Raw genomic sequence first — 15,205 nt, 5'->3', positions numbered from 1 at the left:
AGATCTAACCAGGGGTGAAATGCTACCAGTTCACACCAGTTCAGGCGAACTGGTAGCGGCAGGTGGTTCAGAGAATCAGTAGCGATGGCAGCGCAAGGCTCTGCCCACCCACCTGGATGTCATTACTTCCTAGTTTTAACCATGAAGTAACCTATTTTTTACCCAAAAGTCCAAAATTGCACATGATGCATGCACGCACTTCCGAACTGGTAGGGAAGGTAAATAGGATCTAACCACATCATGGGCCAGATGTGACCCACCGGCCTTGAGTTTGACATGTCTGGCTTGGAAGAATCACTACATATACAGATGACATGTAGTGATTTTTCTAAGCAGATGTATTATTTTATAGGGAGAATCTTGCCAAACTGCAAACTACCTATATGAAGCATATAAATTTGGTACTCTTAAGGAGGGGTTGTCTTCATCCTCTTTCTCTCACATGTAAGTTTCTTATTCCTCTGGAATGCAACTCCTCCCACCTCGAAGTCAGGCCCAGTACATTCCATCAACGCTTATTCAAGCAAGGTTAAAAGATATAGGAATTTTCCCTCATTAAATCTTATTGGTTTTTCTTTTTATTACAACAGGACTGAATGATGAGGTTTTAAGGATTTGTTAATAGATACAATAGGAAAGAAGAGAATTTTGTTTCTCTGTTTTTAGAGAAAATGATAATCTATGATGTTAAAATTCAAAGAAAGTTTTTAAACTTGGCCCCCATTAAGGTTACAAGATTGATGCTATTTTTAATATATATTAAACTTATAAAGGAGTTTGACAGGAAGCAAACAGAAAATGATTAGAAATTAATTCTTTGAGATACTATTTGAAAGGATTAAAAATAATGGTTTTAGTATGTAATTGCTTCTCATAGTTCTTAATGGAATTTTGAATGATGACTAAGTTTGAAAAATGAGACTTTAAAAATTTATAGCTAAGAGATAATATATGAGAAAAAATTTTGTTGTATGTTTAAAGAAAGTTATAAGTTACTGGTAAAGAAAGTAAAGGAAGATGAAGTTGATTTGTTTAATGTTAAAATATATTTTATTCAGTGGTGGGATTCAGCCGGTTCACACCAGTTCAGGAGAACCGGTAGCTAACTTTCTGAGCAGTTTGGCGAACCACCTGTTGGAAGAAATCTTCTTCCAACAGCCTTTTGTTTTTCCCACCTCACGGAGTTAATCCTGTCAGGAAGGCAGGAAGGAGGCATTCTGTTGTGTCTGTGTGTGTTGTTTCTAGCCTAATCTGCTTATCTTTATTGCCCTGCTTAAGTGTTTTCCAAAACTGCCTCTGCGGTTAAACCTTGTTACATTGTAACAGCCATTAGTGGTTATTGGCAGTACACCCAGACTTTCTATAGCCTGAGTGGCATCTCTGGAATTTTTTTTCCCTTGCTGATACTTTTATTCCAGGGCTTGACTTTTTTAAAGGTAAAAGATTGTTTTAAGTTTTTTACACTGCTTTAGTGGTTCCTGGCACTGTTCTTTTGGGGTGTATTTCCAACATGGCTGAATCCCCTCCCAGCCACTCCTTGCCTCCTCTGTCCCCTATTAAGGGTGGGAGAGGGAGATCGGGGCCTCTTTCTTCCCTGGATCAGTAATCTTCTCTAAATGAAGTGATCTGGCTAGTCTTTGGCTTCTTTGTCTGTTTGTTACCCAAAACAAGGGCTTCTGGAGGTCTTCTCCCCTCCCTCCACTGATGGGAAAGCGATGAGTTAATATTTTCAGACCCCCATTGCTTGCCTGATCAAATTAAGCAATGGCTGAGAGGCAGGATGCAAGCTTGGCACTCTGATTTTTTTACTGCCTTTCTGGGGGCATGTGATCTTTCCTTAAATCTGGATGATTTCCTCAGGATATCATGTGAAGTGAATGAGACCAGCTGGTATCTTTAAGTTGTGCAAATGGATCTAAAGACTGCTTCTCCTGGGTGGGAAAGGGTGCTTTGTCAGTTCACTGAGCACAGGAGTCTCTTCTCTATGGGGATTCTTCAGTCATCCAGGTCATGGTTATCCCAAAGTTGCTTTTTCAAGAGGCAACTGGACTTTCTTGGTTTTGAGAAAGTCCAGTTGCCTCTTGAAAAAGCACCTTTGGGACAGGAGTCTCTTGCATTGCTTTGGAGTGGCCAAGGCACATGATTGCTCACTGATAGTAAGATTTTAAAAATATAGGAGGTAGGGATATGGATCCTCCCTCCAATTCATTTTAGTTTTCTCTCATGATAATAAGGCTTAGAAACAAGGCACTAGGCTTGAAGTTTATTTAGATATCTGTGACATGTTCTAATTTTATTGTGATACTGACAAGCTTGGGAGGGCAGAGACTTGAACCTGGTTCCCTATATACTTTGTTAATTGGTCTCTTTAGCTCAGCATTTTGTAGCCCAAATATGCCCACCCACTTTCTGGAAAGTTTAAATGACCTCTGTGCTAAAGACTTTCACTTTGTGAGCAAGAGTTGGCTGCTGATAGTTATCGTTGCATTTTAACTATTTTAATACCTCAAGGTGCTCTGGCAGCCTGTCTGATTTGTAACTCCAAGTATTACAAATCAGGCATTACAAATTGCAGGTATTGCTGATGAAAAAGAAGGTATTCAAACAGAATGGTTTAGGTTTCCATGTTGGCTGTGACTGTCATTGATCTTCAATGTGTATTCCCCCATTTATAACCTAATGATTGGTATTTAGGGCAGCTTTTTGCAAGCAAAGAAGCTTTTTGTATTTTTGTACAGGTAATCCTTGACTTATAACAGTTCATCAGTGACCATTCAAAGTTACAATGGCACTAAAAGAGTGATTGATGATTGTTTTTCACACGACCATTGCAGCATCCCCACAGTCATATGATCAAAATTCAGATGGTAGACTGATCTGTCCACCATCTAACTGTCACACATTTATGATGGTTGTCATCTCCCAGGGTGTGATCCCTTTTGCAACCTTCTAATAAGCAAAGTGAATGGGGAGGCCAGATTCACTTAACAGCTGTGTTACTAACTTAAAAAGTGCAGTGACTCACTTAACAAATGTGGCAAGAAAAGTCGTAAAATGGGGCAAAATTCACTTAATAAATTTCTCACTTAGCAACATAAATTTTGGGCTCAATTGTGGTTGAAAGTCGAGGAGAGGTCAGGCAAAGCGAGGCAGGCATGACAAGGAGGAGTGGCTGGGAGGGGAGGGGAGGGGAGGGGGGAGGCGGGGCTGGGCTGGGCATGGTGAGAAGAGGAGAGGCCAGGCAAGGCAAGGTGCCCCTCGACATGAGTGACATTGAGTTGGTCACACCCACCCAGTCACATGACCACCCAGCCATGCCTACCCAGCCAGTCATTAGGGCAGAGAACCGGTTGTTAAATTATTTGAATCCCACCACTGATCTTATTCCTTGTAAATTCTTCATGGATTTTTGCTAATTAAGATTGAACGATGAGGATTTATAAATTGTCATAGATTAAAAGATAAAATATGGGAAGAAGAGGTCTTTCTTCAAAATGTTACAGAATATAGTTATTAATAACTTTTTGAATGTACTTGTCTTAAGTGATTTTTTTTCTTAATATTTTTTTCTTTCCTTGTAGTTTTACTTTTTCATTTTATATTTTTCTTAATTGGTATTATTTTTATATTTTAATTTTTTAATAAAGTTATTATAAAAAAACATCCAAATGAAATAGCTCTCATGTCCTTAGAACTGAAACCTATTCAATGGAAGATTTCAAGCAACACACAAGAAGTCCCATATACTTCTCCTGCATATATAAACATTTGCATGATGCACATGAAGCCAAAATTTTGGAGCAGATTGGTTTACTTACTTTTAACCTGTAAACTTCATATGAACTCTGATCTACATAAGGAGTTATAGCCAGGTCAGTTATACATATCAGGATACCAGTTAATGCCATGATAGCACTTGTGATGTTCATTCCTATACTGGATTTCACCTGAAACAACAATAAATCAAAAGGAGAGAAATTAGTGTCAACCTAGATATTATTAAATTCAAGCCATAAAGATTATTACACCCAACTATGGTAAAATCTATCTATGTATGTGCTTAATGGTGCCTAATACATCAGTGGTGAAACCAGACAACTTCTCTTAGACTCTCCCTCCCTCCCTCCCTCCCTCCTCCCTCTTTCCCTCCCCTCTTCCCTGTGTCCCTACTTCTCATTCCCATCTCCTTCCCTCCTTCCTTCCTTCCTTCCTTCCTTCCTTCCTTCCTTCCTTCCTTCCTTCCTTCCTTCCCCTCTAACTCTGCTACCTCACCAAAAAGTGATTTCCCACTGATTTCTGGGAATAAAACTCCCTGCTCTATAATTTCTGAGCTGAAAGGAGGCATTCCGAGTAAGAATTAGTATGAAAGTGTCTGATTTTCTCAGAGAACTACTTCACACACTTCGTAGCAAGGAAGAGGGAAGAGAAAGAGAGAGAGAATCAGAGTTGATGATGTTACACAGCTACAGTACCTCAGAATAGCATGGGACAACTTGCTGTGGCCAACCCAAGGCAGCCAACTTGCTGTGGCAAAATTCACCACAGCCAACTATTATTAGACATATATTTTGCCTTGTTTTTTATACAGCACGCGTTGGTATGCATCAGGCCTCTACTTCTGTTTTCCCACAGCAGCAACCTTGGTAGGTGGGTTGGGCTGAGAGGAGAAGTACATGCCTCTGAGAGAACTAGAACTCACAGTCTCCTGTGAGTCCAGGAATCCAGCACCTTAAACACTACAATAAAGATGTCAGCCCCCCTTTATCTCTAGGCTACACTTTTATTGGGAGTGTAGCACTCCCATAGCTCTTTATCCAGAGTTGTTGAAGCTTTACAACCAGTGCAAGATTTAGACCTGGGATATGTATCGTAATTCATTTTTCAGTAAGAATAGAGATGTACAATGAGGCTTAAGGAAAGGAAAGGATCTTTAGTATTGAGTGTTGTTTAAGATGGAGCCATTGCCTAGTTCTGGAGTGCAACTCATTAATGCGTTTTTGAAAAGTGGGTAGATCAAGGCTTCACCAGCATTTAAATCTCTCTATCAATTTTGATTCATTGCCCAACACCTAATCCTTTTTCCAAAGTCCAATGTAGTTTCCCTACCATTGGCTAAAGGCTAAAAACAATTAAAGGAACCAGGTCAATAAGTAAGCTTTATGAGGGAGCAGGGATTTGAACCTTGGAGTGAGCAGGATTGTGAACCATCCCTATGATCAATACGAGAGGGCTGGTCCTCTCATGCCCAGCAACTCTGCGGTGCATTTCAGCACTGGTATGCAGCTTTTCCCTTCTCATTAAATAATCAGAATTCATAGCCATCTTTTGTATCTCAATCTTGAGGAAATAAGAGATTTTTGTAGCCTGTGAATATAAAGAATTACGCTTAATAGAAGGACTATGTCTAATATCCACACATTTTCACTTATCAGACCACTTTGCAGCCAATTCTATTCTAGAGAATCTCATCCTTGGGAAATCTCAACCTCTCTGTAAAATCCATGCATCCAGAGTTTGTTGCCTTTCTGGCGTTTTCATCTTTGTTTTGAAATGGATTCAAAAGAACAAGAGGCAAAGGCTTTATCATAGTTTCTCCTTCCTCTCTCCCTCCCTCCCTCCCTCTGCACCCAGGAAGGGACGAGAGGAGGGGGAGAAGATGGCAGCCCTGCTGGTGGACATAGCTTTCCCATGCAGGAGTGGGTCGGGGGCCATCCTGGTGAAAGGGAAGTGCTCACAGGCCGCAGAGGCAGCAGGCCAAGAGGCAGTGGAAGCACTGGTGAGGTGCCCAGGCTGGCTGGCACGCAGCTGACCTACCTATATGAAACTACCTATATGAAGCATATAAATTTGGTACTCTTAGGGAGGGGTTGTCTTCATCCTCTTTCTCTCACATGTAATGTTCAGACAAAGTTTCTTATTCCTCTGGAATGCAACTCCTCCCACCTCGAAATCAGGCCCAATACATTCCATCAACGCTTATTCAAGCAAGGTTAAAAGATATAGGAAGTTTCCCCCATTAAATCTTATTGGTTTTTCTTTTTATTACAACAGGACTGAATGATGAGGTTTTAAGGATTTGTTAATAAATACAATATGAAAGAATAGAATTTTGTTTCTCTGTTTTTAGAGAAAATGATAATCCTTCCATCCTTCCTCCCTCCCTCCCTCCCTCCACACCCAGGAAATGACGAGGAGAGGGGGAGAAGGTGGTAGTGCTGCCAGTGGATGTAGCTTTCCCACACAGGGGTGGGATGGGAGGTTGGGTCAGGGGCTATCCTGGTGAAAGGGAAGTGCTTACAGGTTGTAACAGTAACAGTAACAGGATTGAAAGGGACCTTGGAGGTCATCTAGTCCAACCCCCTGCTCACGCAGGAGACCTATACTAGGGATTCGAACCACCGAACTTCGGGGGCAGTGGGCCATGGAGGCGGTGAAGGCACTGGTGGCACACCCACTGCATGGCTGGCATGCAGCTGACCTTTGATAAGCACCGTCTTGCCCCAGCAGCAGCACTGTGCCCACCACCAGTGCCCGGCTGGGATGGGACGGAATGAGATTGGGCTAAGGTGGTGGCGGCTGCCGCCTTGGTGTCTCCAAGGCAGCCCCGTAGGCCAGGGGTGGGTTCTAAATTATTTTACTACCGGTTCTATGGGCGTGGCTTATTTTGTGGGCGTGGCTTGATGGTCATGTGACAATTCTTTAGGATTTAGCAGAGGTACTGGTCTACCAGGCTTTTAACTGCTTGCAGAGCTGTACCCATCTACCCATTTATTTTTGCAGGCACTGGTCTACTCATTTGTTTTCTTTTAACACTGATCAGCTGTAGGGCGGCCCTTTGAAGCCCCGCCGCAAGAGTTTAAACAGTTTTTCCCCCTCTAGCCGATCAGCTGGGACTCAGGAGGCAGCAATAGATTGGGGGTGGGGCCAAATAAAAGGTAAGAATAACATGGGGGAGGTGGGGGGCGGGGGGCAGAACCGGTTCAGTGACATCATATCATCACCACTACCAGCTCAGCGGAACCGGGCCAAACCAGGAGGAACCCACCACTGCCGCAGATCTAAACACACCGCAAGCTGGATCTGGCCCATAGGCCTTGAGTTTGACATGTCTGCACTACTGACAGGCCCTGCAGTACTGCAGGTTGCACATCAGGAAGGGAACTTAGGTAGAAGCCCATTGCAAAAAGGCAGGTTCTAATTCTAACAGTATGAGGGTCTTGAATGCTTTTGAAAAAACAACATAAAAGAAATTCAGACGCCATATACTTTCTCACCAAAACACGATTTTGACTATTTGCAGCTGTTATACATAATGATCCAGAAGAAATGAACTATGGAAAAAGAAAAAGAAAAATAATTATTGTAATCCATTGCAAATATAAAGGGAAAAATATCAGAAAAATCTGGGACCCAAGGCAATATATTATTTTATATATGGTTATTTTTTTAACTTTGTGAAGTCAGCCTGAATTGTTTTGGATTGGGCAGCCTAGAATATTAATAAATATTTCCTCCAACCCCTGCAAAAACAGACCTGTATCATCCTTAAAAGAGTTTAAGACTCATAGGAAAAAGAACTTGGATGTCAGGAACTTGTAGAAAACCCGTAGCAAAATGGCACTCTTTGTCTTAAATGCACCAGCCACTCTCAACGGGCAGGGAACCCGAATACTGGAGGAACTATGCCAAGGGGAAAAGAGGGAGGAGAGAAAACTCCAAAACAGTCTGATGAAAGTGAACATAATCAATCCTTAGGGAACGCTGGAATGAAGCAAAGTGAGGAAAATTCTGGAGCTGGTTGCTAGGATTCCATATTAGAGAAAGTCCTTCAGCTTCCACTCACATATGCCAACTGAGAACTTGGATGCAGCCCCTGAGACACTAGAAGAGACCTCAATATTTCTGCATCTTTTTTTTTTTTAAGTAAATCAGATCACTATGTTTCCAAAGAAGGGACACCGTGGCTCAGTGGCTAAGACACTGAGCTTGTCGATTGAAAGGTTGTTAGCAGTTTGAAAGCACGTAAAAAATGCAAGTAGAAAAATAGGGACCACCTTTGGTGGGAAGGTAACAGCATTCCATGCGCCTTTGGCATTTAGTCATGCTGGCCACATGACCACAGAGACGTCTTCGGACAGCGCTGGCTCTTCGGCTTTGTAACGGAGATTAGCACCACCCCCTAGAGTTGGGAATGACTTGCACATATGTGCTAGGGGAATCTTTACCTTTATGGTTCCAAAATATGGCTTCCAAATATTATTTCAGTCTTCAGATTCATTAAAATATTTTCCTAATTTCTTTAGGCAACATTTGAGAGCCTAATATATTCTCGTGGGATAGTAATGAGTTCTCATCGGTTACTCAGATGTCTTTTTTTCATCCCCTTGGGCCATCTCTCATAATGGCCCCCCTCTTGGGATTTCAATGAAACATGAGGAAGTCAGGAAGGCTGCAGTGCAGACAGGACTTTGATAGGTACCCTCAATAAATAAATACATTGGAAAAGTCCTTGAGACATGAATCTGCATCGTAGGTACCTTTGTGTGTGACTTCATCCAAACAACAAAACTTTCTTAAAGAATGTTTACTGTCAGTATGTCGATGAAGATTCTCAGTCATTCAGGTAGAGTTGCCTGGAAGTTGAATCATGGAAACTGGACTTTTTTTAAAATAAAAATAAAAATTACATCATTCATACTGAAGAAGCTACTTGGATCAGCAGCAAAACATTTCAAATCAAAAGTTCAGTTACGACTCAACTTCCAGACATTAATGTCAATAAGTTAACTAAGAAAGTTAACATATTCACATTATGTATGTATGTATGTATGTATGTATGTATGTATGTATGTATGTATACCACACAAAAATTGTGCATGACTGAACAGGAATTTGCACATACTTACAAATATCCCTCCCCAAAAAGGGTAACCTCCAATTGCAGTCACGCCAGGACCGGGAGGAGGAAGACTAATTACGACAGCCCCAAAAGCAATGTGCAGCAACCCAATCATAATTTGGACAGCCTATGGAAGGAAAAAGTAAAAAATAAGACAATTTTGTTCTCGTAATCCGAGAAAGACAATCATTCTAATCTGTTAGCAACCCAGGAAAGGCATCATTTTCTATCCATCTTTGAAAGGTCCTTCAAAGAGGTTGGAGCTTCTAAGTTTGCAGTGCAGGTGTTGACTGGTTTCCTATGGTGAAAAATCCAGCTGGGGAGAAGGGGCAGTTTGAGACACCCACAACAATATATGATGGACAATGATTCCAGATTATGATTGACAATGGGACTGCTCTTGTCAGGAAGAAGGCCTGTAAGAATATTAAGATGGGCCTTTGAGAGAGGAATGTCACTTACAAGTCATTTCTCTACAGACTCCTATGCAGGAGGAAGTTAAGCACAGTTGCAAGCACAAAGCCACTTCAACTGGCTTGGGCTGGAACCAGTCTATGACCAAGAATTCTTTCCCAAGAATTGTACTTCTAAGAGCGAAAGGAGAAAAAGAGATCTGGCTGACACTGTGGCTGAGCTCCATGTTCTTAATTAAACAGCAAAGAAAAGAAATGCATATTTAAGTTAGAATTTTTGGTAGAAACACAAATGAAACTACCAGGAAGAACAGAGGTTTCTGGATTATACTCTAGAATCATACAATGCTCAAGCCAAGATCTAGAATTTGAGGATGGGGCTCACAGGTCTCAGCACAGCTTGAAAAATACTGATATTATATTGGATTTCAAACAGGCACATAACAAGCATACATACCCCAAATACTTTGGTCTCAGCATTGAGGAAATCCTGCAAAGGATTCTTTTGGAGGACTTGCTGAGGAACACTGGTGGAAGCACCAAGTTGTTGAGTTCCAAGCTGAGGATATGGAGTTGCTCCAGATGCCTGAAGAGCAACACTGGGCAACCCAGAGGGTGTTTGGATGTTTGCTCCTTTAGAGGGCATGACAACTGTGTTTCCACTGGCCATTTTTGCTGGAAGTATTGCCACAACTAAGTTACCTGCAAACAAACAAGCAAGGATAAATTAAAGGAAACAAAGTCTGGTCCTTTGCCTTAATCTCAGTTTACGAGCTAACATTTGCCTGCAGTAAAACTGCAGAAGACTGGCAGAAGGTTTCAGAAAGCAGGGAAGTAAATGCACAGAACTGTCTCAGGAAGGAAAAATTAATCATGAGGATGAAGGATTGTCTTCTTGCTTACATGCCAACATTCAACGCAAAAGGTGTCTGTTTCATTCTAGCACCACCTCAGATCCACCCAGCTAAATGGCATCTCTCACACTGGCAAAGTTTTATTGTGATTGCTTTCCTGTGCTTTTAATAGCAGGTGAATCTAAAAGCATCAGCTGTGGATAATCATGTTGATTACCATCTTCCAGCAAGCTCTTACAGATTTGGATAGAATAAGTAACTGTGAATGACAGTATCCGTATCCCAGTTTTGCTTCTTGGATGTGGAGGAGTTTCTTACCAGAAGTCAACTGGAGCATCAGCCTAGGTTTCCTAACAAAAAATGTGAACAACCCCAGAAATTAGTGAAGTGATACAGTAAAGTCCCAGCTGCTCTCAACATCTAGCAGCCCTCCAGATGTTTAAAACCCAGACCCAATAGCCTGAATTAGGATTTGTACATCCCTTAAGGCTTAAGAGGAAGCGGCTTCCCATTCTTGAGCTGTACAAAATTAATTGGAAAGCGACCCACCCACCTCTGAATGGTGGACTTCAAATATTGTACCCTTATAGGTTTACCCAGTGCCTGTGTGTGTATTGGGTGCTTCCATCACACAAAGACTGACTGCAAACTCTTTTCTGTCCACTGATTCTCCTCTAAAAGGCTCCCATCTAGAAGACCTGCCTGACTGGGAAGATCACGGATGGATGGCTGCAGGGGAGAACCAACAATCACAGCATTGGATAATCAATCACAGAATTAATTCTATATTATTATTTTAAAAAAAACGTAATCAGAATCTGCTTACCACAACCATCGAAAATGAGGCACACTGAAGCATCTGGGAAAATGAAAGTAATGTACGGGAACAAAAGATGGGTGGGACTGCCTCACCTAATAAAAAAGGAGGACTTTAATCAGACAGTATCTGCTTTTTCCCCTTCAACTAGTGCAGCAAAGAACAGTTCGGGGCCAGGAACCTTCTGTTTGTTCAGAGATGAGAGGAAAACTTTCCAAGTTTACAATGCCCTATTATTCCCAGGGTAAAACAAAACACTGAAATCAAACGCACCACTCAACATCTCTTCGGTTTCTCCCAAAGTACGCAAGTCCTGCACTTGGTGGGACTCATTTTCAAGCCCTTGGAGTCTTCTACAATCTTTGCAGGAACCACCAGAAATAGAAAGGAGAGGACACACAGCCTGCCATCACATCCTCCAAGTCCGTCCGTCCGTCCGTCCCCATCTCCCCCCCCCGTTCCCCCTGAGCTCTTTATCTAGACCAGAGGTCGCCAACCTTGGCAACTTTAACCCTGGGGGACTTCAACTCTCAGAATTCCCCAACCACCAAAGCTGGGAGTTAAGTCCCTCAGGCTTAAAGTTGCCAAGATTAGCAACTGATCTAGACCTGACCTAGACCTCATAACAGCGAGATTTTTTTTTTCTTTCCCCTTTGCCCTCTCTTTAGCTTTCGGCTTGCAGGTAGATCCCCACTTCAATTGCTCTCCTTGCAAAGCTCTCCTCACCTCGAGCAGAACGTGTGAAGAGACTTCTAAAAGTATCCTCAAGTCGAAAAGTGTAGAACCCGCTTCCCAAAAATTAGCCCATTGGTTCAGGGAGGTCGGAGGCAGAGTTTCAGTGCAGCCACTTCCAGTGGGATTCAGCCAGTTCGCACCACTTCGGGAGAACCTAACTTTAGGTTAACTTTCTGAGCAGTTTGGCAAACTGGTTGTTGGAAGAAATCATTAGGGCAGAAAACCGGTTGTTAAATTACTTGGTGGCCAGTGGTGGGAATCAAGTAATTGATTTTCATTCTCGGGGAGCTGCAGGTGGCCCAGCTGACCCTTTAAATGCAACAAAAGAAGAGTAAAACCTTTTTTGGGGTTTGATGTTTCTTTCCTCCTTTTCTTTCCTCCTTTTTTTCTAGCTTTTGGTCCATTAATCCCGAAGGAAAAGCTCCGGTTTTCATTGTATCTTAATTTTACGAATCTTTTGAATTTGTGTATTTATAGATATCTAAAAAATGTTATTAGGGGACATGGTGGCTCAGTGCCTAAGACCCTGAACTTGTCCATCGAAAGGTTGGCAGTTCAGTGGTTCAAATCCCTAGTGCCACGTAACAGGGTGAGCTCCCGTTACTTGTCCCAACTTCGGCCAACCTAGCAGTTTGAAAGCACGTAAAAAATGTAAGTAGAAAAATAGGGATCACCTTTGGTGGGAAGGTAACTGTGTTCCGTGTGCCTTTGGCATTTAGTCATGCCAGCCACATGACCACGGAGACATCTTCGGACAGTGCTGGCTCTTCAGCTTTGAAACGGAGATGAGCACTGCCCCCTAGAGTCGGGAATGACTAGCACATATGTGGGAGGGGAACTTTTACCTTTACCTAAAAAATGTTGCCATTTTCACCATATATGGTAAAATGTCCCTTCATGAGCTTTATCTTTCCGGCATACATTTGAAGTATCTTTATAGCTTCTAGAGACAATTTGTCTGGTAAGAAATGCCAACAATCCATTTATTTTATCAAAACTCTCTTAACTACTGTACCATAATATGAATTTCAGTTCCTTCCACCTTATATTTTCTCACTTAGCCTTTTGTATATTGCAATTTAAAAAATTATCATACATTCCTTCACTTGTTGGACTCAGATTGTTGGGGACAATATGCTGACTTTGTAAAACAATTTAGGGCTGTAAAGCACTGTGGAGCGGTATACAAGCCAAAGTAATATTGCTATTGTTCGTCTGTCTCAAATTTCAACAAAAGTTTATACTACATAGAAATAATATATTCATCATTTGTTCATGGTTTTATTTGAAACTCAGTCTTGTACTATTCAAAATCATAAAATCTCGCCAATTTCTTTTGGGAGATTTTGGGCAGAAGGCTCTTTCTTTGTCTAGAATATGCATGAACAAATTTACAAGGGACTATAAACCTGTGAACTGGGCTTTTCTATAATCAACTTCATCCATACTGGATATCTGCATTTTAATTCTTAACAATGAAAAAGAGTGTTGATGGTAACTAAAAAAAAATATTGATTTCATTTCCTGTGAGATTGATTTATATGCCTGAGGGGGAGGAAGGAACTGATAATCTTGTCACCACGCCTCCATGCTATTTAATCTGAAAAGTGCACTATAACATGTATTTCAACCTTTGTATTTTAACCTTTTAATTGCCATTCTGAACTGTTAAAGCATTTTTTTTTCTAGATTTACTTAGTTGCTTTGAAAACTGCATCCACTTGTTCCTGCTGGAGAGTGAATGCACAGCCAGTTTGTTTCATTAAACTGTGGAGAAAAGATGGCAAGGGCTGCTTCTAAAAAAGTTGAAACAGTTTGGAGAAAAAAAAATTGCTGCTTTAAATGGGCCAGGAAAGTTCTGGTGGATTTTACATTGCCATATTGCTTTTAAAAAGCTACGTTGTTTTAAAATATAGAGAAACGTAAAGGAAACCTGGTAGCCCAAATGACCATCCTGTTGAGTTTGGATTCTCTGGATCTGTTCCAAAAAAATTTTGTGTGTGTGCGTGCGTGTGTGTGTGTGCATGTGTGTGCTTTTTATGCAATAAAGTTTACTCTCAAGAGCAACAATGCATTTTAAAAAGGCAATGAGCCCAAAATGCACACAAACCTGTCAGACTCTTATAGATCCCTGGCTTCCTCTAAGAGTGCTGAGCTGTTACTTTTTTTAAAAAAAAAATTTGATTTATATGCCGCCCTTCTCCGGAGACTCAGGACGGCTTACAATGCATTAAGCAATAGCCTTCATACTTTTGTATATTTATACAAAGTCAGCTTATTGCCCCCACAAACCGGGTCTTCAATTTACCTACCTTAGAAAGGATGGAAGGCTGAGACAACCTTGAGCCTGGGGAGATTCTAACTTGCAGTAATTGCAGGCAGCTGGTGTTAATCACAATGCTATCAGTCTGCTGAGCCACCAGGCCAGGTAGTAGTCCAGGCCCACCAGGACTACTATAGGTAGACCTCGACTTACAATAGTTCAACTAGTGATCATTCAAAATTAGAAAGGCACTGGAAAAAGTGCCATTTTTCACACTTGCATCTTCGTGGTCACATGATCAAAAGTGGCAACCGATTCATCTTCATGATTGCAGGATCCTGGGGTCATGTGATCCCCTTTTGCAAACAGTTGACAAGCAAAATTGATGGGGAAGCCAGATTCACTTAACAACTGGGTTACTAACTTAACAGCTACACTGTCTGATTCGCTTAACAACTGTGACAAGAAAGATCATAAAATAGGGCAAAGTTCACTGAACTGTCTCACTTAGCAACAGAATCTTTGGGCTCAATTGTGGTCGTAGGTTGAGGACTACCTGCATTAGTGGTGCTGTTTGTATAGACCCACCCCTTTCCTAGAAGAATGAAATATTTTGGGAAATATTAAAAAGACAGAATATTATGTTTCCCTGGATGAGAAATGGAGAAGCATGTTTTAAAGATAAAGCAGCTCCCACCTTCCTGCCCCCACCCTTTTGTTAATGGGCCAGAGGCAGAAACCCAATCCTTTGTTAAAGGACATCTGCAACACAACAGCAACAGAAACTAACACAATGGGACCCATCTAGACAGAAACTCACCACATGTGACCTGGGAAGTTTACATCAGCCAGCAAGGCTAGCTAAAACCCCCCACCCCCTGGGAGTCTGACAACCAATGAGGATACTCTTTCTGGGCCCCAGGAAGTTCAAAGCCAGAGAGAGCATAAAAACCCAGAGACTCCCTGTATCTGCCCTTTTCTGTTCAGGAACTCAAGCCATGTGATCCTGTCCACCATTAAACCAACTTTCCAAGCAGTCTCCATGTTTCCAGTGTCTTTTTCCCCACTTGGAGCAGAACCCAGAAGGATATTTCTTCCTACAATAGATTATATGGAGCTATTTGTCTTGTTACATGGGATTTAAATCTGCACCTCATCCACCCCTGCCATTCATTGTATTTAGCAAATTCATCATATTTAGCAAAAGAACAAAGGGAAGCTTGT

At 41.6% G+C, this 15,205-nt stretch overlaps 1 protein-coding gene across 1 annotated transcript in view; it reads right to left on the bottom strand.

Moving 5' to 3' along the window:
- Positions 1-9,982, bottom strand: part of LOC139327457 (membrane-spanning 4-domains subfamily A member 15-like) — a 31,252-nt gene extending 21,270 nt beyond the window's left edge. The window contains exons 1-4 of the mRNA XM_070957292.1: positions 9,770-9,982; positions 8,907-9,026; positions 7,275-7,331; positions 3,884-3,947 (exon numbers count right to left, since the gene is read on the bottom strand). Of these exons, the coding sequence (XP_070813393.1) occupies positions 3,884-3,947; positions 7,275-7,331; positions 8,907-9,026; positions 9,770-9,982 (454 nt within the window). The remainder of the gene's footprint in view (positions 1-3,883; positions 3,948-7,274; positions 7,332-8,906; positions 9,027-9,769) is intronic.
- Positions 9,983-15,205: the final 5,223 nt, after the last annotated feature.

This window comes from Pituophis catenifer, unplaced genomic scaffold, assembly GCF_029215685.1.
Source record: "Pituophis catenifer annectens isolate HBS135680 unplaced genomic scaffold, rPitCat1.0.hap2 SCAF_1, whole genome shotgun sequence".
NCBI lineage: Eukaryota > Metazoa > Chordata > Lepidosauria > Squamata > Colubridae > Pituophis > Pituophis catenifer.
The sequence above is the reverse complement of the archived record's forward strand: the minus strand, read 5'-3'. Positions and strand labels throughout refer to the sequence as shown.